We start from the raw sequence: 25,392 nt of genomic DNA on the forward strand, positions 1-25,392 counted from the left end.
TTTAATGCATATATTTTAAACAACAAAATGCAACAGGTAGGTTTAACCCACTGTATGTTTGACTTGCATGTCATCAACTTTAGGAAACAGAAAACGTGTGTTGGCAAATGAGAGACTTCAATTGGCGACTTGCTTATTACGCCTTCCTAGCATGCTGTACTAGTAAACTGGAATTGCATACCTGAGTGGAGTTAGATAGTTGGTTTTTCCACGGCTCCTCTGCGCTGCTGGTCAGGTTTGTGCGGTTATGAGGTAGAGAGAGTGCGTTTCGCTGCAGGTAAGGCACGTTTCCATTACTTCCACTTTCTGTTATGTGATTATTGCCTATCAAAATAGTGTCTGTACTACCCAGCGTTCTTGCTGTGCTGCAGGGAATGGGGCCTGCTGGAAAGGGTCCATTAGCCATAGGCTGCCCGGGGCAGGCCGGACGGATTCCACGCTGAGCGACATTAGGCACTCTGGTTAGAGCAACCTGCGGCTGCTGACCAGAGACAGAGTTTGTAGGCAGTGATGAATCAGCTGTTGGCCCGTTAGGAATTCCAGTAGATCGTACCTGTGCAACTCCTGTTTGTCTCATCTAACGGAAGATGAACAAAGCACAAGAACATTAGTTACAGAATTTAAGAAGTAAGGATCATACAAGGCTTGTGTATTTTATCGCATATGGCTTCAGCTTTATATTGATTTTGACATCTTCCCAGTTGCTTTTGAGAAGTAAGATGACTCATGCTCACAAATGCGCTGAATGAATTTTAAGGTAAAGCTATCGGCACACTTTTCTTCTAGGCTCTTCAGTTTGAGTGTTAGCATTTTACTGCTAAAGTTGGACACTAAGAGAGAAAGAAGTGAACAATGAGAGCAGGAGAGATATGCTGTAATATGGCTTAATACAAATAAGTATTTTTCAACTCAGACTGCTTTTAGATGCATCCACTCACTTTAGTTTGAAAGTGTGGCTTGAAAAGTTTTACATTCTCTGGTAGCCCTATAATAAAACACAACTAAAACCATTAAGTTTCAACCAGTAAGCCACAATTAAACTTTATACGAAAAAAAAAAAAAAAGATGACAATGTAATGTAGTAAAGGGCATGAGAACTCTGTACAATAAAAATTCTTAAGAATCCAAGAAACACAACAGACACCATCATCAATAAAAGTTTTCTAGAACAGAAAAATATTTTTGTTCTCACCTGCTGGTGTTGCTGCATCAAGACAAACTGACTCTCCAGCTGTTCCAGCATAAGTTTCTGTGCTGGATTTAAATTATTTCTGTTTGCACGCAGCTGTTCCAAGTGCTGGAAAAAAACCCAAACCAACAGTACAGTTCAGAATCATTACAGTTGTGTGCAAGTTTTAATAACTTTCTTGCATACATTACTAAGCATTTTCAATGAAGGCAAGATGTGCAAAGCTGAAAACATGATCAAGATTTCTAATGCAGACTAAGACGTATTTCCTTATACTATTCTGTAACGAAACCTTATTAGCAGTCACTAAAACTACAGAGACTTTCAAAATGATTTGAGTATATAATATTATCACTTCATAAAATTAAGTGAACTGGTATCGTAAAAGAAAACTACTTTAAAGCATGATTATATGGAATTCTTATTATCATTATGTTTTTAACTATCTTTGTATCGTCCTGTTCTTTTATTAGTGTCATTCAGTACAAAGCCAATTCAACCTATAGTCACACATTAAAACTTCTCCAGAATATATGAAGAACTCAGAAAACTATATAACAATTGCAGAAAGCGGTATCTTAAGATACAATACTGAACTCATTTACAACTGAAATTTAAGTATTTATTACTAAAAGCACTCATTTTTGTGTTCCTTTGAAACACACACATTTATTCTACCAATAAGAATACTTTAAAGAAGTACGACAAATGCTGAAGCTGTGGAACACAAAAGAGCTATCTGAGAAGGAAAGAGATATGTGTGTGGAATGGAGGTCAAAAGTTGCACTATGCAAAATGTGACATACAGATATTTCTCTTGTTTTTAAGTACTGAATTATTTTATATCATTTTAAGTCCCTTCAAAAAAAAAAGAATAAAAGGGGGAAAAAAGGAAAAAAATCAAAATGACCAAATCAGGTTTGCTTTAGCTGGTTTCAGGTCTGCATATATAATTTTTCTACATCCTAATTTCCTTTGCTTTGATTATGTTGTATTAGTAATACATAAATGGAAGTAATGTATTAAATGAAATATGGTTCATTCTACTTTGATGAAACATATTTGCAAAATGTGTTTCTAAAAAATCCAGGGTTGTATGAAAAAGTGGTTAAAGACAAGTTTATGCTGAACTCCCTGGATTAACAGTCCCTCTGTGAGGCACTGCAATGAATAAGACCAATCCAATTATATAAGCGATTGTGAGATGAAAACAGGGTCTCCATGGGAGTATATGTACTGCGCATATAAACAGAAGCCAAAAACTGTGTTCTGCAGTTGTTATTTTGCTGTTTTAGAAGACATCTATACAGGGCAGCAGGCATCAGAAAGACTGGCCTAGTCCCAGTGCCAGTAAAGGCAAGTCTGCGCTCCCCTCCAGTGCTATGGGTACAGAGGCTTTGCGGACAGCGGTGCTCTTACTGCCCATCAGCTCTGTGAAACCAACACCCATCCCTCCTCCACTGGCATGTTGCAGCCCCGGAGACGACTCTGCAGCCACACAGCCCTTTCCCCACCTGCTTTTGTTAGCTGGGCCATTTGGGACATGCTACGTGCTGTACCCAGCCTCTGAGGTGCCACTTTCAAAAGGCTGATTTAGAACACATAATAAACTTTTTATTCACTTTCACCTTGCATCATATCCTCCTGGCTTTCCTATTTGTGTGTGCTGGAACCTTGTCAAACTATTGCTAGCAAATCCATTATCCCATACTTAGGGAAGCCTACTTATGCCGCTTAATGATGATGAAGTTGGATCTGGAAAAGGCAGAACTAACAATGCCTGAAAAGTTGAAAAAGTAGTAGAACATCAAATAAGCAGACAGAAATAATGAGAATGTATGAAGAGAGAGAAACGCAGAAGATAAGGGAAGACTAAAGCAGTGAGGGGTGAAAGATGGAGGGAAGGGAAGGAAAAATTATGCAGCATTGTACAGCTGGCATTGTTCAGATAAAGAAACAGCTGAAGATCTATATTGGGTGTTAAGGGGAATACTGCTCAGTCAATCAGAATGCCTTCTGTCTCTGCACTGTATTCCTTTTTATTTTTCCCTGTATCCAAAGCAGTATCTGTGATACATGGGTGAGAGTTTCCAGCTATGCCTGATTTTCAAAATCAGAAATTCCTGCTGAAGCTCACTGCAAGCCCTAATGAACTGAAGAAACAACAAAGCATCGTGACAAAAAAGACCTTAAGCAACATTTCCAAAACAAAAATTTCATAGAAATACGTTAAATTTGATTTGAATAATCACATTTTATAGAATGTGCAAGTTTGTTTATGCAGTTTGATACGTGAAGCTACCTGACAGGAAAAAGAGGATGCTACGATGCTTTTACACCTCCTTCAGTATCTCCCACACTACACCAAGAAGCAAAATTCACTTGGCTCACAAGTGTCACAATTTTCATATCTATCTTTAAAACATCCTAAGAAAAAAGCATTACTGTATGTTCCTACTTACATTATAGAATTCAAACAATGTAAACCTTCAGTTTCTACTGAAGATGATTTCATTATATAGCTAATCTGTCAGATTCCATAGGGAATCCATAAATACTAACACGATGTGTATTCGTTCTCATTGAATATCAGAAATGTGAAACTCAAAGTATTTATTTTCTCAAAAGAAAGAAAGAAAAACAAAAAAATCAAAGCTTCTGACCCTTTAACATATTTACCTGTAATTTCTGTGGTGTCAAGCACCAAGAATGAATTTGTTGTTGTACAGGAGGATGTGACACTGTATGGCCACTGCTCCAAACATCTGAAGTATTCTGAGAGAAAACATTATGTTAAAATGCTTGACTTTCAAAATGGTTAACATCATTTTTTTCATATCTAGATTTTATCTTATGAAAAAACTAGTCATTGTTTCAAGAATAGCAATATACACAGAGAATATACTAAAGAACACCAAACCTCATTCTACCATTCCCATACAGTACCACAGCAGTTAAAAGGAAAAAGTAAATGATTCCTAATACCATGAGAAACAATCAAATCAAATTATGCAATTAACTTAAAGGTACACTAGCGTTAAAACTGAATACTTTTATCTACTATAACACTATTACATGATGATGAAACACTTGAATTCTAAATATAAGCAAAGGCAATAGACAGGATGACATGGTTGTCTCCCTCTCTATCATCAGACTACGACTTTATTTTTTCACTTATACAACTATGATTGTAGTATAGTGCCAGCAATCTGCATTGCCCTTTCACACTTCCTATCTGAACTGTAACCTCCTTGTTAAACATATCACTGAAAAATGTTCTTTAAAATTTTTAAAAAAACATTCCCCACCTTGATGCCAAAGGATTGAAATTTACAGCACAAATTCTGTGCATGCTGCATCACTTTAGTGCATATTTCCATAGAATTTTGGTAGGGGGCTCTTTAGTTCATCAGAATATATACCTTTGTTGGACTAGATGTTCTTTTCCTCTTGGCAGGACTGGTCAGGTCATCTACTTGGCTAGAAGGAATCATGTGTAGTGGCAAGGATTGCTGTGAAATTGGTGTTTGAGTGAGGCCTAGTACAGGTTCAGTATTTGGATGATGAGGTTTACAAGCCTAAGAATCACAGAAGGAAGACAAAAATATGGTTCTATATATTCGTAGTTGTTTCCTTTAAACTACATATTTTAACAGCCCACATATTTTAAAAGGGCTGAGCAGATATTCTGAAGCCGATCTCAAAAACTGAAAAATCAGTTTCCATATGGTCATCAATGGAGGAATGTGTACCTTTCAAGGGATTATTAAACCACTGCAGCATTTCTATTTAAGATGAAATCTTTTAAAATCATGAAAATCCACAAAGGTTCTAAATTGGTACCCCCATCTTTCTCCCGTATTAGAGGGAGCTACTTCTCGATCTAGTATACCTTTGCAAATAAATCAAAGGCTTTTCATTAATAAAAGCCAGTCCTGCACTCCATAAAATAAGCTTGACCACTACAGATTGTAAAGAACCCTTAAAGCTGGGCACCTGCAGAACATAACCCAACTTCTCACCTGCTGTGCTGTGTTCATGGCACCCTGCCTGGAGGTAAGCTCTGCGGGGATTGGTAGGCTCCATGCCTCCTCAATACTAGGAAGTAATTTAGTTTTATTCTGTAGACTACCTTGTGGAAGGTTACACAACTGAGCCTAGGAAAAATTATGTAAAAAGCAAATTTAACACAAGCCTACTTTAGTAAGAGCAAGTCCATGAAATCTTCCTATATGCTGTAGCTAATTATGTCTTAAAAGAGAGGATAGATTTAAAATTTGGGGTTTTAGAAAGGTGCTAAGTATAAAGAGGGTAACCAGAATATAAACCTTTGTGAGAATCAGAACAAAGATGAGCTCTGGATTCAGAGGTCTCATAATTCTTTTTTTCTGAAATTGCAAACAAGAGTGAAAGATAGTGTGTGTGTGTTCTCTCTCTACGTTATGAGAACTTAAAAATGTAGACAATACAAAGAAAAAGTGAAGTGATGTAAAACAGTATGCATTAATTAAATGTGCGAAATAGAGTTTATAAGGAATTAAATTTCACTTAAAAATGAAGAAATAAAATATTACAGGCTATGATATGCTTACAATACATATGAAAACAGGTTATACACACCACAAACAACTGCAAGTTAGATTTGCGTGCTACTCCGCCCCTCCCCTCTGACATGTATTTGGAAGAGTATTTCCCGCTTCTTAAAACTTTAGCTTTACCTGTAAATACTTTATCCGTGCTGCAAGTGCAGAGGTATTACTACAATTTTTGCTCCTAGTTGCATTTAAGTAGCATTTAATGGCATCCTGAGGCTGGTTGCAGGACTCATAGAGTGTGCCTAGGTCCATCCAGGCTGCAGCATGGCCATGGTCCAATTGTACAGCACAGATATAGGCCTGTAAAGCATCCATAGGCTGATTTTGCTGTTGATACAGCACACTGAATAGAAAGATTAGTGAAGTTGAGAATTAATAACAAAGTCAAAATACAATGAAATATACATATCCACCCCACAGCCCTTAATAAACTTTGCTGTTATATAAAGCACAGCAATAAGCATAAACAACATTTTTACAAAATCTTAACATGCAAAGCTCATACGCAAAGCATATTCATTATTTTTAAAAATTGAGAAAGCAAATATAAACATAGTATTTAAACATCAAATCAGACAAATCTGATGACAATGGTAGAAATAAAAAAGCTTTATGGTCCACTTGAGAGCAAAAAGGAGTTAAAAAGCTGGTTTTCTTCATTTATATATATGCATTAGCATTGAATTTCACTGTATTACCCTGTTTCATTCTTACCCTATAGAACACCATGTATCTGCACTTGCTTCTGATTTATCAATAGATTGCCTATAAGATATAAAGGCATCCTGAACTTTCCCAATACTTGAATAGCACCTGGGAGAAGAAAAAAAGAACTTTGGTAATATTTAAAGAAGTTAATCAGTGAGGATGGCTTACCAAGACTGGTCTGATAAATGTTAAATCATGCAAATACATACTCATCTAGATGAATCCAAACATTTGCTGTTTCTGAACGCTGGGCACAAGCAGACTCAAATTTCTTTGTCAACATATATTACAAACTGTTTATTTGAGAAGTACACCAGAGCTGTTTAAAACCTAGCTTACTGCATTCATAAGGAAAGCAGAAGTCACGTTACAGTTTGAAGAGCTACATTTGTTTTGCTTACAGTATCTCAGTGGTCAATAGGAAAAATATTTATGTACAGACAGCATTTTAAAGAAACAATTACGCTACTTATTTCATGAAACTTATTGTAATAAAATATCATCTTCTCCAAGGAGTGTTTCATGATCATTAAGAGATAATGACTAATTCAATCAAGATGGTCCTTGACTGCCTTGTACGTTTCTTTTATGCATTTCTCATATTTCAGTAAGATTTCAAGTAATGAACAACATACCAGTTTTACTACATACAGAGACCAAGACATTCTCTAAAAAAACCCTTGCTTGTCTGGATTTTTTTTGTGTTTTTTTACTTGAATATTAGGCATATACTACAACTTCACAGGTATTCTGGCATTATAAGCAGAAATATCAGGTCTTGAAAGAGAACTACCATTATACCACAGGGAATATACCTACCTTTTTAAAATGAAAACCTTCAAATAAATAAAATATTAAAAATGCATATGCGTTTACTAGGTTTGTTTACAATAGCTCTGTTCCTTATGTTGTTTGTAGTAAGTTTCCTTCTTGGAAAAAGAACTCACAGCTTTCAAAGCAGATAAATAACAAGAGAAAATTTATTCTAGTAAAAAATAATGTCGAAGCAAATCAGTACAGGTGAAGATCTATGAAACATGCTACACTTCTGTATATTCTTAAGGCTCACTAGAAAATACTCTAATACCTAGTGGTACTTGGTCTAAAAAGACCCATTAAATCTCAACACAATGTTTCAGAAGATCATTTTAATCACAGTCTAACCCAAGTTCCAATAGGCATGTTGAAATCTGTCTGATTAACAGATACACAAAGACTCCAAGTAGGATAACACTAACATTAAGCACCCAACAAACCTTTAAAAAGGGTGGCGTGGTGTTGTGTTTTTGTTGTTGGTTTTTTTTTTTTTTTTTTTTGGGGGGGTGGATTAGAGAGGGGTGGAGATGGAGATGTGGTGGTGGTATATTTTTTGCAAGGTATCTAGGAAACTAGCCTTAAATCAACGTGCTACCCAGTTTGGTGGAAGGCCAGAAGAGGAAGAAATAGCACAAGAGAATACACAGGGAGAGAGAAAAAGAGGAAGAGCAAATGCAGACAGACCAGCCCTGTAACCTTATTACTCCCCTTTTCTCCTGCCAGCATATGGATTGGAAGAATGAGGCACAGAAACATTTCAGTGTAGTCCTCCCTGTAGAGTGCAAGGGACACTTCCACTAGGTTTTCTCTTCCCCCTTTTCCTCCATTCCTCACCCTCATTTGTATGGCCCTAGGTTTCACCCCAACCACATTAAAGCCTAGGCACAGCAAGAGCACAGCAGCTGCCCACAATACTCCACAGAGCCCTGGCTGTGCCCTGCTTCTGTGTAAGAAACCAACTAGCTCTAGCCACGTGGAATGGGACTTCAGAGGAAAAAAGAAAAAGCAGGTTTTTATGCCAGCAGATGAGAAGATGAGCCAGACAATCCCTGGCTAGTTTTCCCTTTTCTCCCCACTCCTACTCCAACCCTCTGCCCTTCACACACACTGTGCTCCTGTGCTCCTCCCTTAGCCTGCAGACTGCTGGTTTAAAAGCCCTGTCCTAAAGGACCAGCTGCAGGAATGTAACTAGGATGACAAAAACAGTTTGTTCTAGTTGTGTTTCACAAGAACCTCCAAGAAAGTGAGCTGGAAAATACTGAGGTTAGTATATTAATTTTCTTTCTGCATAATTTCTATTTAATGTATTTCTCAACAGAACTGACCCATTCACATGTGGACTTATACTGTCCTCAATGCTTTCGAGCTTATAGAAAGGAAGTTGGATTGTTATTCTCCCAAACCCAGATATTCCAAGAGTTACTGCTGGCATGTTTATAAAGCACCCGTTTTCTTTAAAAGGAGACCAAGAAGAGTCATCAAATTGATAGAATTTACATCTTGGAGCGAGTTAATTTTCAAGTGAAAAATGCTGTGCTTAAGTAGAGATGAACACAACACATAAGTAGAAATTAAAATTGGTCCACCTGAGCTATCCTGGCCTAACATTCAGTTGTAATCTATTTTGTTTGCAGTTGAATGTATACCTGAAAAAAGTATTTGTATTTTACTGCTGAAATTGATTGAGACTAGAAGTGAGATTTTGACAAAAAATAATCAGGGAATAATCAGAAAAGTAAAAAGAAGCAGGGGAGGCTGACATTAGTGTAAATGTGTAAACTGAATAACAACTACAAGAAAAGCAGGACCACTTAGGTAATATAATTAATTTCAACTTCTAATCTATATTCATCCCAAGTATGTCTGCACCTTGTCTTTCTACACACTTTCCAGAAAATTAGACTTCAGTAGATACATACAACTTTTCCCTTCATTTTTCCTCCAAAGCTGCTAAGGACAACATAAAAGATAACTCCTAATGATCAGTATCCTCAAAGAAGCTACAAATACAGTTAGAGTGTCTATAAAGTCATCTCTCACCTTCCAAGGAAATACCAGGATTGACCAGAATTTGGATCCGCTTCTAGAGATTTCTGGAGATATTGTATAGCATAACTTTCCTTGGTTGCCTTGTCTCCAAGCTGATCCACGGTGTGATGCATCCAGCCTACAGAAAGAATCCATAAATGGCAGAAGTGAAATTCTCCAAGACTATTTAATGCTTTGGCACAGCAGGATATTGACAGCTTTAGTTCCTCTTTAAAAATAGGAATATGAAACAATGCTATTGCTTACATACACTATTATGAATGAAACTTTTAAAATTTACTTTTTATGTTCTATACTAAAATTACAAGATGAAAGGACCTAGAGTGAAAATTACTTTCAGGTGGTTTTAAAACATTTTTGTTTAAAGTATTTTCTACAAGGTTAGAAGCATAACTATTAACCACTCAATCTTCTTCTATAAAAAGTTAACTTGAAAATGTTAACTCTTTTCTTCTCTGAACAGAGGCACCTTTACTGTCATTGTGAAAAATGTTACAGGGAAAATGGTGGTATAACTATTATCTGTATATTATAATCAGTTTACCCTTTCCTTCTAAATGCTGATATTCATCCTATATATTTGTACCATTCCCCAACAGAACACTGGTAAGAAATGCCGTATCTCCACTTAAATTTTTCATACATTGTCATTTGATCTTCATCACTACAACATCCTTTCCTTTTACCTTGGCGAAGAGAATCACCTCTCATCTACATACCAAATTCTGCCAAAAAGATCATTTTATTTTCTCACCTGACCACACGACACCCTTCCATATCCTTCCCTTTTTTAGTTACATCAGATTAATTATTTATCTCCACTTTAACAGCCTTCTGCAATCCATGCCCCCAAAACATCTTTTACATGCTATTAAAGTACATCTCTGCTCTAGCAATGATGGAAGACTTGGTTACCATTTCAAATAAAGCTCCTTTATCATCTACTTAAGCTTCTTCCTATCTGCCTCTATCACAGAATCGTCTAGGTTGGAAGAGACCTCCAAGATCACCTAGTCCAACCTCTGACCTAACACTAACAAGTCCTCCACTAAACCATATCACTAAGCTCTACATCTAAACGTCTCTTAAAGACCTCCAGGGATGGTGACTCAACCACCTCCCTGGGCAGCCCATTCCAATGCCTAACAACCCTTTCAGTAAAGAAGTTCTTCCTAATATCCAACCTAAACCTCCCCTGGCGCAACTTTAGCCCATTCCCCCTCATCCTGTCACAAGGCAGGTGGGAGAAGAATCCCCTTTAAGCAGTCACAAAGTTATCCTACTGCTGTTAGTATCACAAGTACAAGGAAGTCCTTTGTAACAGGCCGCTGACTTGCTGAAGTCTCTGCCTACCACACTGGTCAATAATGTCTTGCTGTTTGCTTAATCTCCCCCCATTTGTCTTGATAACCCATTGCTTTTTGCCAAACATCTGTAAACTCTAAGATATGACAACGGACCGTCCCTTTGTTTTTATAGTACCCTGCTCAAAAATGACCCCTTGTGAAATGCTGTATCAGTTTATGCAAACCTTGGATATTTTTTTTCAATTCCATGCGCTTATAGTTTATCAACAGTCACAGTGACACTTCTGCAAACAGAAGGCAAACTTCCAGGCTTTAAAAAAAAGGCAATCTAGGCGAAAATTCTATCTATTGAACAACATTTGCTCGAGGTGTTTTAAGAAGTTTCCAAGTCTCCGCATGGAAACTGTGGTTAGAAGGTTAAGTTTGAATATTTCATGGACTGCGGGAAATACCAGGTTAGAAGTCAAGCGGTTACAGTGCTGACAAAAGAGTACTTTATCTTGTCTGAAGATGGATCAAGTCAAAACACTGCCCATCAGGGAAAAAAAAAAAAAAAAAAAAGCAGACATTTTTGCAGAGATACATAACATACACAACATTCTTTCATGGACTTCATAAACAAAACACAATTTTTATGCAAATCCCAGGTGAGTGAAGTTCTTAAGCATATAGCAAATATTCATGCTCTAAGAAAAAGGTTTATGTGAGGGTGGTTATCTGAATGCACCTGCGCAATTGTATAGTAAAGATAAAATGTATCGGGTGAAGCGGTAGGCCAAGCCCCAGTGAGATAAAGGTAATAAATAGTTCAGAAAGTCTAAACATGGTTAAAACAGACATTAAACATTTTCCCAAATCTTCCGAAGTGTTGTCTGGTGATGTCTATTTTATACTTAACCTGAACCTGGCCGGACTGAGAGATAACATGCTGTATCTTCAGATCTTTACTGAGGTTCACTGATAAGAAACAAGAATCTACTTCTAGGAGACAGAAATGAGAACTACCAAAGCCTATCTAGTTTCACTGCTGAACCAAGTGTTGCTTCCTGATTTTATCTGCCTACCTGAGGGGAGGTGAAAAAAGCAGAAGGCAGGAGAGGGAGAACAAAGTTTTCTACTAGAACAGCATAGGTAAAGGAAACTGGATCTCTCTTTTCCTCATGCATAAAATGGAAGAACGTATAGAAAGATGGCAATCTAAAAACCTTGATAAACTGTCTAGTTTCTCCTTTGCAAGACCTAACTCAAATTGTCAACTAGAATACTGAATGCTCTTCTACTTCTGGGATCTTTTCAGCATTATAATCAAAAATGCTGATTTTGTCCAGGTTCCAGGCTCATTTTCAGGACTTTACAATGTAATTTGTAACAAATAACCATGTTTCCTCTGCAAGAACATGTTCCAGCCTGGCTCATGCTTCAGTTGGTTTTATGCCTATCAATCACTCTCATGCTGAACTTATGGCAATTGCTTTTTCCCTGAAAAACATAATCTCAGACTCTGAAGAGACGAGCCTCTTCCCTATTTTAGTATCTCACAATGGCTCATCCAATTATACAGACACCTCCTAGGAGTGCCCCCAGATAAAAGTCCTTGGGAGAATGCTTTGGGAAAAAGCAGATGCTTACATTGTTCCTACACTCCTCCTCATGCAACTGTTAATTACAATTGGAGAAAGAATACTGGGACAGATTTGATCTTCAGTCTCATCTGGTACGGCTGTCCTTATTTAATGTAATTTTAGGCAAAGTGGTGAAACGAATTATTGTCTGGAAAGCAAATGAATTGTGGTAAAAAAGAAGAAACAAACTGTTCTTATCCAACTGCACAGATCTTCCCGTTACATCTATCGGAACTAATTAGCACGCATCAGCTCAAACACATACATATTTCTCTGAGAATCACAAGCTTCTCTTCCACAATGACCTGTTTTGGAGAACAGCAACGGGAGCAAAGTTTTTAATAATTCTCCCAAACAACATCTGAACTTCCCTAGATTTCACTCCTTGCTCAATAAACATTAACTAGCTAAGGAAAATAAACAAAAGGTATTTTCATGCCAAAATAATTTTTCTGTTACAGTTAAAAAAAGTTCGATCTAGAAATACAAATACATTCTGATTGTTTTTTGCCAGTAGCATTCTGGCAGATGGCAGGTATTTTCTATTATTTTTTCTAAGCAGCACTGTACCACCCAGACCATGCTTTGTTAGGAGGTGTTTTATTATCAGTTGCTAGAACCTAGATCTGTGATAAACACCACACTCTGATAAACAGGACTATTAGCAGCGAAGAGGAAAAGACACAGTATTGTTCCTTGAATGTTCTGGTTAAAACCACTCTGTCCCTTCCTCCACATAGAAGCTACCCCCACTATCACAACCAGGTGCCCTATGCTGATTGAATAGGGGAAGTGAATCCAGTTTTTAGACAGCACTGCTCTGATTGACAGCACAGAGACCTGCGGTATGATTTCGTGAATACAACCATGCCTTTGCTTCTAGTCTAGCAACGTATCAGACAGAGTTGAAAAAGCATTGGTCAGCTATTTTGGGCAGTCTATCTCCTGTTGATTTTATGTGTAGCTGTTCTGGATGAAACTGCTGACAATTTATACTAGGTGGGATAGTACCAAGTTAAAGAAAAAAAAATTCAAAAATTAAAAAATTAAAGGGGATACTGGAACGTAAGGAACGCTGTCATGTGACAAGAAGATCAGCATCGAGACTCCAGCAGTTTCATTTGTTATTTCACATAGAAAAATCAAAAGCTAAACAAATTAGCCCACTCCAAATACATACACAACCAGAATTACAAAAAAAAAAAAAAAAAAAAAGTATTGTGGCCATAACTTAGTACCAGGTACTAATTTGAATTAAAAAACCACTGTGTGAAGGGAAAAAAAATTAAAAAAAAAAGAGATGGGCATAAGCAGGCTAAATTAATATTTGGAATAATAAATTAGATGAGGAACATGGAGAAAGTGAATGAAGAATTTGCACTGGATTGAATAATTTTAACAAAATATTCTGGAAAGAATATTCTATTTTAGAAGGCATATAGGGCAAATGTAATTTATTCTACCCACCCATTACAAGTTTTTGTCTACAAATGATTTATCAGCTTTCTATAAATATGGGAGATGACAAATTTTAAAAGGTAGTGTTTTTTCACTGTTTTGGTAGCTTCTGTTATGGAATCTGATGATAAAATTTTAGTTAGAAGAGCCATGTTTTTTATTAAACACTAATAATTATGAAGAAAGAAAAGGTAAAATTTTCATTCGCAGTGTTCTTCTATTCTGCAGCAGAAAAGAGTATTTTGGTTTACTGCCCTTAACCTGGCTGTTCAAGGGATGTTCCCCGAGGCAGAATTCAGAATTCAAAGAATACAGAATTCTAACTACTGTACTCTTGGCTCTGAAAGATCACCCCCTCATTGCCCAAAACCTGTAGCACAGATACTGCAGCAAGTCTAAGAGCTTTTTAATTTTGTAAGTCTAATTAAAATATTTCCCTTCTCTCTTATTTTCTTAATTATCTACTGTTATGCTTTCTATTTTGGGTGAAAAACTCATGTATGATACTCAGTGTTTAAGACTCACTTTGGAAATGGAGCCTTAAAACACCATTGCTGAATGCAAAGATAGAAAAAAGAAACACAGGAAAATAAAAGTTGATTTTACATACCTAACTGCTGTAAGACAGTTGCTTTTACTTGTGCAGGAAGGTTTTCGATCTGCAAAAGTTGTTCATAAGCTTCCTTTGCAGAGTGATACTTTCTCTGCAAAAGGAAAAAAGTAAATTGATTAATCATAAAGCTTACAATAGATAACCAATAGCAACGATTTCACAGCACTGACAGCACACAAACACATTGACAAAAAAAATCTAGAACTTTTTTCTTGCATACAGTGCATATGAAAGCTTTCCTGAGTGACGTATATATATGTTAAGAGAATAACTTCCGTATAGTATTTAATATAAATTAAATATTTAAAATATTCAAGGGAAATTTGTAAATTATTAAATTTGGTCAGCTCCTCACACATGCATTATGCTTCTTATACTAAAACGAACATACTGCTTTTTAAGGGGAATGCTTGATTGTGAGTCTACATCTGAAAAAAGAACCTACACAAATTACTCCCAGGAAATTCATAACAGAAATGAAGATCATCAGTAACTGGTGGCTGGTATAATTTTGCATCTCCCTTCTCTGTGCTATATTTGAACTGCCTTTCCAATCTATTTGTTGTATGGTAAGAGTCCCACCATACGTAGAATTAAAACATATCCACAGATTATGCCTAGAGAATGACAGCATGCACTCTTATTATTTGCCATATAGTTTGGACGTGCTTAAAGCATGGAAACATTCAATTCTCAACTCCCTATATGAACAGGTCTTGAAACAGAAAACACATTTCCTAGGTTAGAATCATGGTCTTTATTAACTTCTGGAACAGTGTGCACATTAAAGGTTAAGAATTCTTGATTTTTTTATTTTTTATCTTTTGGTAAGTGTCTTCATCTGCTTATCTTCACGTTACCTTAACAATAATTTATTTAAAGTGAACTTATTCTAAATGCTTAATTCTTCTGTTCCTCCTCTCCCATAGAAGTCTAGAAGGTACAAATGTCGAAATCTGTTAGAACTGGTAATTTACTCATTTTTTAAGTTTCCAAAAATTCTATACTATATATATATATTATTTTTTTAAATAAAAATATACTTTCAGATAATTCAACATCAGACCTCACTCTGGCAAACAAATGAAGAGCATATTAAAATAAACAGGGCCAACTAAATGCAAATCGTTGCGACTTAGTTACTTTTTTTTATATGCAAAGAGAACACAGTACTGACTATTGCTGTTTTAAAAGGGACAACTGATAAGAAAATAGACAACCTTGTTGATTTTAAAACCTTAATCTAGTCAGGAAGAAAAATTAAAGCAGCAATTACATACTTTCAAATGGAACAAGGGGAAGTTGGTAGAAAAGGTTTTTAATTGGTGTTCATGAAATGCAGACAACTGGTAAGAAAACAAATAATATAAATAAATAAAATATCCATGGCTAGCAAAATAAAAACAATCAGGAAAAAATTTTAAATTTAGCATTGGGAACAAAATTTGTAGTTAATGACTATGAAGGATAGGCAAATGAACAGAAGTTCACCGTATAGCATGACAGCAGGGGCAGCAATCTGGATGTAAAACAGAGTATCTAGTAAAACTAGGATCTGCACTTGGAAAAAAGATTTTTGCATACTTGGAAGGATGTAGAAAGTTCTAATAGATAGTTCTAATAGTTCTAATAGAAAGTTCTAATAGATAGTTCTAATAGGACTTTTCCAGGTCTAGAATATTTTTTACTTTTGTTATTTGTTGTATTATTTACCATTTAGAAATCTGTTTATATATATATACCTTCAAACATTACTGAAAACTGTCATAATTTGCTTTTATTCAAATATTTTAATTCCAAAGATCAGAGTACGCATCCTTGATATTTGGCTGCATCACAGATGGTCTTTGAAATAGGGGTTGGGAGATCAGCATCATCACCACCATTTTTCTTTAGGAACTGTAGGAGCTAGTACCCTGAATAGCTGGAGGAACTCACTGCCAGAGATCAAGTTGTAGAAACTAGCATTAAACACCAAGAAAAACCATGGCTAGTTCTTATCAGCACCACGCTATTCTCTTGTTCACAATGAATCAACTTTCTGATCGAGCATTAGAGAGGAGCTAATTTTCAAATATATCACAGGGTTCACAGAATTGTAGCACTATGTCCTTTAGAAGAAACCAAACATCCAGCCTCACTCCAAAAACACCTCTTTGCTGTGCCAAAGGTAATATTCAGAATCAAGTCAAGACCCCTCATGGTACAAAGTTTCTCAAATTCCAGAAAAGAAGACACCCCTCAAGGAGAACTTTGAGGCAAACCAAGTCTAACAGCAGTATGCACTGAAACTTTTTGGCTCTGACTTGCATTACAAGTCCCCGTCGCACACAAATGCCAGACAGAAAGCTTAGCTTAAGTATTTGTAACATTGGTCACACTACTATAAGGTACCTGGCATGGCGACCTGAGATTTTCTACTTTCTGTTTTATTCTGCCAGATCAAAAGAACTAGCGTGTGGGGGATGCTTTGTTATATAAACTTGTCAGATGTGCTCCAATGCTCAAAATGAAATCTGGCTGGTGGCCAAATAAAAAGTCTTTCTAATGCGTTACAGAGCCACAACAGTCCAGGAAGTTTCTTAATGGTTGTTTGGGATGGGGGATTTGGGTCATTTAGGTTTCCAAATTCATATATTCTACTGCACCGAAAGAGTTCAGAAGAAAATACCTCGTTCAAATCTACAACTTTCATTTATAAATAAATACCTACTTAAAGGCATTTTTCACCGTGCCATCAAAAGACAGCACTTACTTTATCAAGCTACTTTTCAATAGACTGAAAATGTAGAATTTGTGTCATCCATTTTATTTACAACAGTTTTTGTTTTCATGTCACACCTCTTCCTCAGTCATATTATACCTATAAACATGATAAGAGAGTATACAACCTACAATCATATGACTAGTCAGTCAAATTACAAATATACAATAGCTGTTTCAGTAGCTGCTTGGTTTTAATTTATTTATATCCTGGAAGCTCAGTGAGTGTTTGGTAATTTCCCAAAAGATCCATCTAAAAAACTCTGCGGTGGGATTCGACACAGAATTAATAACACAGCTTTATGTGCTATTGTCCTCGGATCTCACATGCTTCTGTCACGTATGTCTAGTTAAATTTGAAAATTTCATGTCAAATATATTTAAAAGGCACCTGGGTATCTGCTTTGACTTTACCATGTGTGAATGCAAGAACAATATAAATATATGAAATGAGAAACTATGTATTTTTTTACATTTATATGCAATATATCTATTTAAAAAATAAAATAAAAAGCATATATTACCATGTTAGCCGAAGTTACGTTTTGTTTTTTTTTGTACCCCACTTAGGAGACTAGTGAATGTATGTTTAATAAAATAGCTATTTCACTTTAGCATGAGTCCTCATGCATGGTATTTTCAACTTAACAGAAGTAAATAAAGCTTATTCTGTGACTGAAGACTTGAGCCTAACTTCACAAAAGCATCTATAATCAGCTGAAGTCCACAGACTGATCATATCATGTAGTTAGAAACTTCATAACTCATTATAAAAAAGAGCTTAAAGCTTACCTGAATTTCATATAAGTGGGCGATGTGAAACTGAACTGTAAGAGGGAGAAATCAAAATTATTAGTCATAATGAATGACATTAACAATTGCATTTTTTTTCAATTGAGAGAGAAACATGTTTTAAATTTACCAATGCAAAACCAAGGCTAACTACATTTTGAAAATATAACAGTATGTAAACATTGATATTTCACATTTAATAAAACAGAACTGACAGAAAACAAATGTGTATTCTAGCAAAGCACCAAGACTGCAAACATAGTGTAGAAAGGCAGTCCATGGATTTTATTTGTATTCTGAAATGCAGAGTCCATTAACCTTTCAGTAAAGTTAGCAATAAAATCTCTTTAAGCAGAGATGCACAATGACATAATATAGGTAATGTTTGCTGTACATAACCAAGTTAGAAATAAATAAGAAAATATCTGGGCTTGAGCTAAGCTCAACTTATTTCAATTGCACAGAATTTTCTCAGAGCTACAGAACAGTGTAACACAGAGGTTACAGGTAATTTGGGGCTCCAGGTTTTCTCTCTGGGTAACAAGGGGGGGAAAAAGATCCCTCTATACACTGTGTTGTCCTTCACCATAAAAGAAGGCACCGTACTGCATTTCAGGAACCAGATCAGAATGAAATGCATCATCTAAAATTGTAATCAATTTTTAATAAACTTTTTGTGTTCTTTGCTAAAGGGCACGTAACACCCCCATTTACGTTCACCGTATCATCAAACTTCATTCTGCACTGATGAAAGAGAAACCTCTGCTTTTGTTTTAGGGAGTTCATTACCTAAAAAATAATCTTCCTTCTTTCCCCCCCCTCATAGCAAAACCCTTTCAGTGCAAATCTACAAAAGAAAGCCGTACCATGCAGGGGAAAAAAATTAAAGATGTCACATTAGCGACAGCCTAAATAAAAAGATACGCTGGGTACTTAAACACTTCTGCTAGGAAGACAGTCACTGTACTGCTGTTACTCACACAGCCCACTTTAGAAATAGAAGGGACGGGATTAGGGCAATCTCAAGCATTTATGTGACAGTACCTGATGCCTTTCCACTAAGTGGTACTGAAGAACCTAACTAAAGTACCTCTCGTTTCTCTTCTCTCTCTTCCTCTGTGCTTGCCAGGCACTGTGCCCAACACCACGGGACAAAGCAGCCCTCATGTGGGGCCGTACCTCTACATAAACCTGGGGGCACAGGAGGAATGTGGGGGAAGGCTGAGGAAAGCCTTACAAATATTCAGAGATACAGTGAAAACTGATTAAGTCGGTGAGAAACAGTAAGAAAGAGCATGAAATACAGTAAGGAATGATATGGCTGGTAGAAAACAATAAAAACCTACTGACCTAGTAAGAATTCCACAAATAATTTTACAAAATTATCTGTGCCTGCTCCTGATAAGCGACATGCTTTGCAGAGGACTTTGTAGCACAGCTGGCACTTGATACCGAAGCAGCCAGCAGTTTCACCCGTGTGAACAAAACCCCTTTCATTACCCTTGCTGACAGAATATTCAGAATTCCATCCAGCTTTGAATTAAGAAATAGAAAAATGCTTTTAAATATTTTATCTAATGCTTCTAAGCTTACTCTTAGGAGGCAACTTAAACTCAACACCAAGTGCAGCATGAAGGTACCTTAAAAACTGTCTGGCTTTTAATTCTTACAGACTCCAAAGCACAGAATAACATACATTTATTCCTGCATACAATTCCACTAATTAGGGATAAATATCTCCAGTATGCTCTGTAACAGCCTACAGAACATACAACAGTATGAGAGATCATACCACACTAAAAGATTTAACATGTTGCAGCACCGACTGATATATAGTGGCACCTAATAAACCAAATAAATTATGATTTTCTCATTTTTGTTCAACAGCATAAAACTAATATTGAACATGAGATTTATAAATTTTAATGGCATTAAAGTGATTGCTGAAAAAAGACATTATCAAGATGTCACAAAGTTTGAAATGACAACTATTAAATACGAGCCATGGCACACACACTACATTTACAAATAGATAACTGAACTAACAGTCAAATAGTAAGTTGCCTCCAGAACTCAAGGCATCAGACCAGTTAATATGGTAAAAGTCTCAATTTTTACTTATTCCATTTACTAAAACAATCACAATTCGACTGGAGTATCTGTCTCCATTCACAACAGCAAGTATTGTAGTCTTCCTCTCTATTTTCTGAGTCTTTTGATTTTGATTTTTTTCACTAAAAACTGATGCAGTTGTGAGCATATATAAGACTTCTTTTTTTTAATCTGCAACAAAATAAATGGAAATACTTAAAAGTTACTTACTTTCAGCGTTAGACAAAGTGCAGGGATTGCAGTCAATCAAAGCTAACTGAAAATGCTGAAAAAAACAAGGATGATTTGATTTTCAAACAACGTAATTCTAGTACTTTCACAAATTACTAAGAATAAATCAAACTCATACTTGAAAATAAATACCATATTTTACCACATGGCTTAAAGAAAACAATTTTCAATTTCTGTTCAACAGTGTTTACTAGAGGAAAGTAAAATTTTTGTTGTAAACATGTAGCAATGCTTCTAGCAATGCAAGTTTGCAAAAGACATCTTCACAAAATAATTAGAACAGACAGCATCTGGAAGAATGATTGCATCAGTGAATGGTCAGAATTGGAAAATCAAGTTTTCCACGGAATGCACAACTGAGAATGAAGTTACACTACTAGCTCATAGCCTCATGAAGATCAACATCAAGCTACAAATTTGGTTATCTAGAAAAACAGAGTATTTTTATGCAAAAGAGTGGTTTTGGTTTTCTTTTCCTTTTTTTAAACATTTTCTTTTGTCAAACCACACTTAAAATGAGTACCTCTACATTAAAACATGAATTCAATAGCAGTTAGTAAGTTCTTATGCCCTCTCCCCACCAGGTTAACTTCAGTTAAACACTAAAGCTTGTTTATTTTTGATCATTTTTCCTCAAGAGCTATGAAAAATTTTGTAAACACCTTTGTGTTCTAACATTCTGAGATAAGCATTTCACTCTTCTGGAAAGAAGAGAACGCAAAAGAAGAGAAAAAGGTTATCTGCAAGAAAGCCTGGATGTGACCAATTTCACAAGTGTTGTACCAACTCAATGATCACTATTTACAGTTTGAAAAGTAATCAAGTGTGTTAAAATGAATAGACTAGGCATACAAACTCAAGTGCCCATGCCCTTTTTCCACAAACTTCACAGAAAATTCCCACATGCAGCGGAGAACTTGGATGAATGCACCCATTCACCAGAGAGTAAGGCCTAGGAATACAGGAACCTAAGAGACAGCATGTAACATACTACAGTTGATACAGTTATCTACAAAGTACAATATCAGGTGGCTTGAATGCACAAAACGTTACTGATACTTCAGGGTATTTTAACCACTTAGCACAAAATTGACACCCACTGTTCAGGATGCCATATGAGGAGGCATCAGGAGCTTATTAGTGTAGCTGGGGAAAAAAAAAAAAAAAAAAAAAGTAATTCCTTGATAATAGATGTATATGCAACTTGCTTTCCATATTGTTGTACTCCAAGCATCTAGATAGCTTTCCTCCTGCTCCTAATAAATAACTTGTGCATAATGTCTATCTCAAAGATAGACACATCTCAAAGATTTTCAAGAGTTTAACAGAACACCAAATTTATAAACATTTTAACAGAAAAAAATATTAGAAAATTAATGTATTATCCACAGCACAGTATAAGAAAAGAACACCCTCATTAGCAGAGCCATGCAGTAGCACAGCTTACCTCCTCACTGACTTACATCAACATCATTTGTAATATACAGCAGCTTTTAGAAAATGAAACAAACTCAAGTTGATTAACCCAAATTCACAATTTTTAATGAAAAACTTCAGCAACATATTCCCAAAACAGGGTACAGAAAACAATGAACTCACGTATACATTACTTGTAAAATAACTTTTTAACTTTAGCACAAACATTAAGTAATAGCTTATTAATACCAAATACCAGCTTATTTCTCTGCTTTGCCTGATCCTTTTTCTAGTATTCAGCAGTCACAGAGAACTTAAAATCTCCCCTCACATTGCAATGCTGCTTGTGTGCCTCTGAGACATCCTTTAGTCTGTTACCATAGTGACTCTACTAAGCAGGCAAGTTAAAAAAAAAAAAAAAAGACTAAATAAAAATAAGATGTTCTGCATTATATCGCATTATTCCTAAAAAAAAAAAAAAAAAAAAAAGGAGGGGAAAGCAAAAAGGAACAGAGCTGTATACTTTGGCCTGTACATTGAGTATACCGATTGAAATGATTCAAAATCCATTTTGCACAGATGCGTAAGCTTACACTGTCATTAACAATTAATATGAAAAGATAAAGCAGAAAGGACCAGATTTGTTCTCACCTAGCAATGCTATTATAAAAATCCGCAGATGTAAAGAGAAGTGATTGACAATTGTTCTGCAGCAGCTTTGCAGAAAGGTTATTGCAGTGAGGCTCACCGAGAGAAAGCAGGCAACCATACAAGAAAATCTAACCATTTTAATATTTAAATATGCCAGAAATATCAGTGCTGTACAGTAAAAAGCAGTACACTCACCAATGCCTTCTAAAAATTTAAATTCCTACTCATGCCACACTGTCTTTCCAATTTCAAAATCCACATTATGAAAATTTTCTTAATGTAGCAGATTTCTGCTGGAACTGTTTACAAAGCCATAAAGAATAAGGAAATGGATAATCTGAAGCAGGTAACTACAGAAAAACAAACCACTTGCCCTAAACAATTCTTGCAAAGCAACACACAGACAGCCCAGAACCTTTCAAACCAAGAACCTTTGAAATGCACAGACACGAGCAAACCTGCACCTCTTGCTAGATAAATAATCCATAGCTCCGCGGTAAGTATTCAAAAACAGACAAAAAAGCATGCAGTCCGACACATAAAAACTTATCAGCCAGAAGCAGGTCCACTAATTACAATTACCAGCACCAAAAATTAAAAGAATAGTGATAATTTCCAACTTCCATCTCTGCAACAAACAGAAGCAGCTAGCAAACATCTGCACCTCTCTCAAATATTGCAGTACTGAAGCTGGCTACTGCTGTGTGAAATAGTTATTATGCAGGAGAGGCCGCTGCAGTTCAGAGACGACATACAATACCTCAAGGCAGACAGCAGTCTATAGAAATTCAAATCCTGAGTAAGAGGATTTACCTAGAAGGCAGTGTTCTGAATGTTAAAAAGTAACAGTCTCTCTTCAAGGGCTGCAGACGAAGTCACAATATACCTTGATTTGTAGCCATCTGTAATTGCACAATTATCTACAGCCTGCTCTGTCTCCTCTCCAGTCCTTGACTTGCCTCTGATTGTGGAAACAATTGCGAAGGTAACCTTTTCAAGGATCAGAAGTACAGCGGACTGCACATAAACATAACTGATGAAAGCATTAGGTCTAGTAGGAAAATAGAAGTAAACTGACACGAATTTAAGCAGCTGAATATGTTTTCACTACTAGAATTAAACACCAGTTCTCTTAGCACCCTAGCTCTTCACAGTTTTATAGGCAAGTGCCCCTACCCTTGTTGTTTTTTCATCAATAAATGACCAATGCAGGAAGACCTGTTTTCCTCTTTTCACAAGATTTTTTTAATAATATTTCTGTCTACATCGAAGTCTGAGACTTCAGGACAGTGATTCTAAACCCTCCTGCTCTCTAGGAGGGCATTAAGAAGCGCTCAGTAACTCTCAGCTCTGCATTTATTTAGCAAGCATGGCGAGCCATCGTTTGAAACCTGACAATTCTCCCAGACTTACCATGAGGGAAAGCTCCATCATGACTCAGTATAACTCTGTCAAGAGATGGCTTTTTCTGCCTATGTGACCTAGGTGTGCTGCCTGTGCTCCTCAGAGCAGCCTTTGTTCAGATAAGTAGGGCACAGAAAGCCTTGCATAAGCCATGGCAGAGCGCCAGGCCTCCATTTGCCAGGCCTGGCCGGGGCCTGGGGAGAAGAGGGTCAGGAGAGGACGAGCTGTGCATGCAGCTCTCTGCGTGCTCCCTGCTCTGCTCTCTGGGTCTTGCGAGTTCAGAAGGAGCTCGTCTTGAAGGGGAAGGCTTGAATACAACAGGCACACAGTCACTTTTGTCCAATCTTCGCTCCATTTTTCACAGAGCTCGAAAGCCTGGAAACACAACCGACTGTGCTCACAAAGAGAAGGCCCACAGACCAACAAGTGTTCCAGCACCTACACTCATTAGCTTCAGCGCTTAACTTTGGAGCCAGCTATTTCTCTTCACGTGGTTTGTTCTCTTCCCCGACCCCCCCCCCCCCCCCCCATGACGGAAGATGCCATATAGCATGTAAATTCAGTTTTAGCATTTACTCCTCTTTGTAATCATGACATTTCTAAAATGCGCCTACAGACCTGTTATAGAAAAACTGCAAAATGCCTTAAAAACCCAAGCAAAACTAAGTACGAGAGAACAAAACAAAGCCCTCCGTAGGCCACACATTGTGATCTACCACCACAGTCAGTTGTGCTAATAACTCCACTGCAGCTGGATTACAATGACATGCTGTGTTAAAAACTTCTGTATTTTTACTTCTGGTATATTTTTCTCCATCATACACATACACAAACTCCAAAGGCATAGAGAGTAACATAATTCCCAACTGCCGTTTCCATCCACTTAATTTAAGAAAATAAAATAAAATCTTTTGCCTAATTTCACCCTGCTTTTGGCAAAATGTTTTAGGTACACTGCTTGAATACCTGGATATCCACCTTATGATAGCCAAAGTCCTTTATCTGTTTTGCTTTTTACCTGTAAATGTTCCTGATCAGCTTCTGCTACAGTTACAGAGATAAAAGTAGACCTCAGAAATTTAAACTTTTCTTATCTATTTGCATTTTGACTGTTTCATTTTTCTTTAATAATTGAAAGTGAATACATACAGCTTCAAATTAACATGTGTGAGCTAAAAAAATGTTAATCTAGGCATATGTGAAAAATAAGGCTGTAAAATAGCACTTAAAGATTTTAAAACAGTTTTCACTTTCATAAATAAACTTTCATTTATTATTGAGAAAAAGACATAACAATATGTTTGTAACAGCTACATGTTGACATGAAATACCTCCCAATAGCTAAAAATCTTTTAAAAGATATATATAGACATAAAGACTAATAAAGTGATGGTATAAATAGGTACTGAGTATAAATAGGTTCTTTGAGCTGTTCATCTGTCTCAATTTTTTTAATATTTCATGCATATTCATGTAACTCATGCATACTTCCCAATAAATTCTAATTCTTTAGCAGCCTTTTCCTTACCTAATAAATGCAGTATGTCTCTAAGTTGCTAACAAATAAGAATCTTTAGGAAATAATTATATATACAAAAAATCTATTTGAATTGATCATTTACAGGCAAGATCAAAGAATCAGCCTGCAGCAGAATACTAGAAT

General features: G+C 36.3%; 1 protein-coding gene across 17 annotated transcripts in view; it reads right to left on the bottom strand.

Annotated features, from left to right (window-relative positions):
- KDM6A (lysine demethylase 6A) overlaps positions 1-25,392 on the bottom strand; it is a 155,554-nt gene that overhangs the window by 42,498 nt on the left and 87,664 nt on the right. For 5 of the 17 annotated variants that reach the window (XR_010825789.1, XM_066979780.1, XM_066979777.1 and 2 more), the window contains exons 7-18: positions 20,238-20,292; positions 17,916-17,950; positions 15,641-15,706; positions 14,358-14,451; positions 9,352-9,478; positions 6,502-6,600; positions 5,911-6,130; positions 5,215-5,349; positions 4,615-4,770; positions 3,869-3,964; positions 1,193-1,297; positions 182-577 (exon numbers count right to left, since the gene is read on the bottom strand). Coding sequence is in view for 16 of the 17 variants with exons in the window: in XM_066979780.1 (XP_066835881.1) it covers positions 182-577; positions 1,193-1,297; positions 3,869-3,964; positions 4,615-4,770; positions 5,215-5,349; positions 5,911-6,130; positions 6,502-6,600; positions 9,352-9,478; positions 14,358-14,451; positions 15,641-15,706; positions 17,916-17,950; positions 20,238-20,292 (1,584 nt within the window). In the remaining variant the exon portion in view is untranslated. The remainder of the gene's footprint in view (positions 1-181; positions 578-1,192; positions 1,298-3,868; positions 3,965-4,614; positions 4,771-5,214; positions 5,350-5,910; positions 6,131-6,501; positions 6,601-9,351; positions 9,479-14,357; positions 14,452-15,640; positions 15,707-17,915; positions 17,951-20,237; positions 20,293-25,392) is intronic. The other 12 variants (XM_066979786.1, XM_066979788.1, XM_066979836.1 and 9 more) reach the window with 7 other exon arrangements.

Source organism: Anser cygnoides, chromosome 1 (assembly GCF_040182565.1).
Source record: "Anser cygnoides isolate HZ-2024a breed goose chromosome 1, Taihu_goose_T2T_genome, whole genome shotgun sequence".
Lineage (NCBI taxonomy): Eukaryota > Metazoa > Chordata > Aves > Anseriformes > Anatidae > Anser > Anser cygnoides.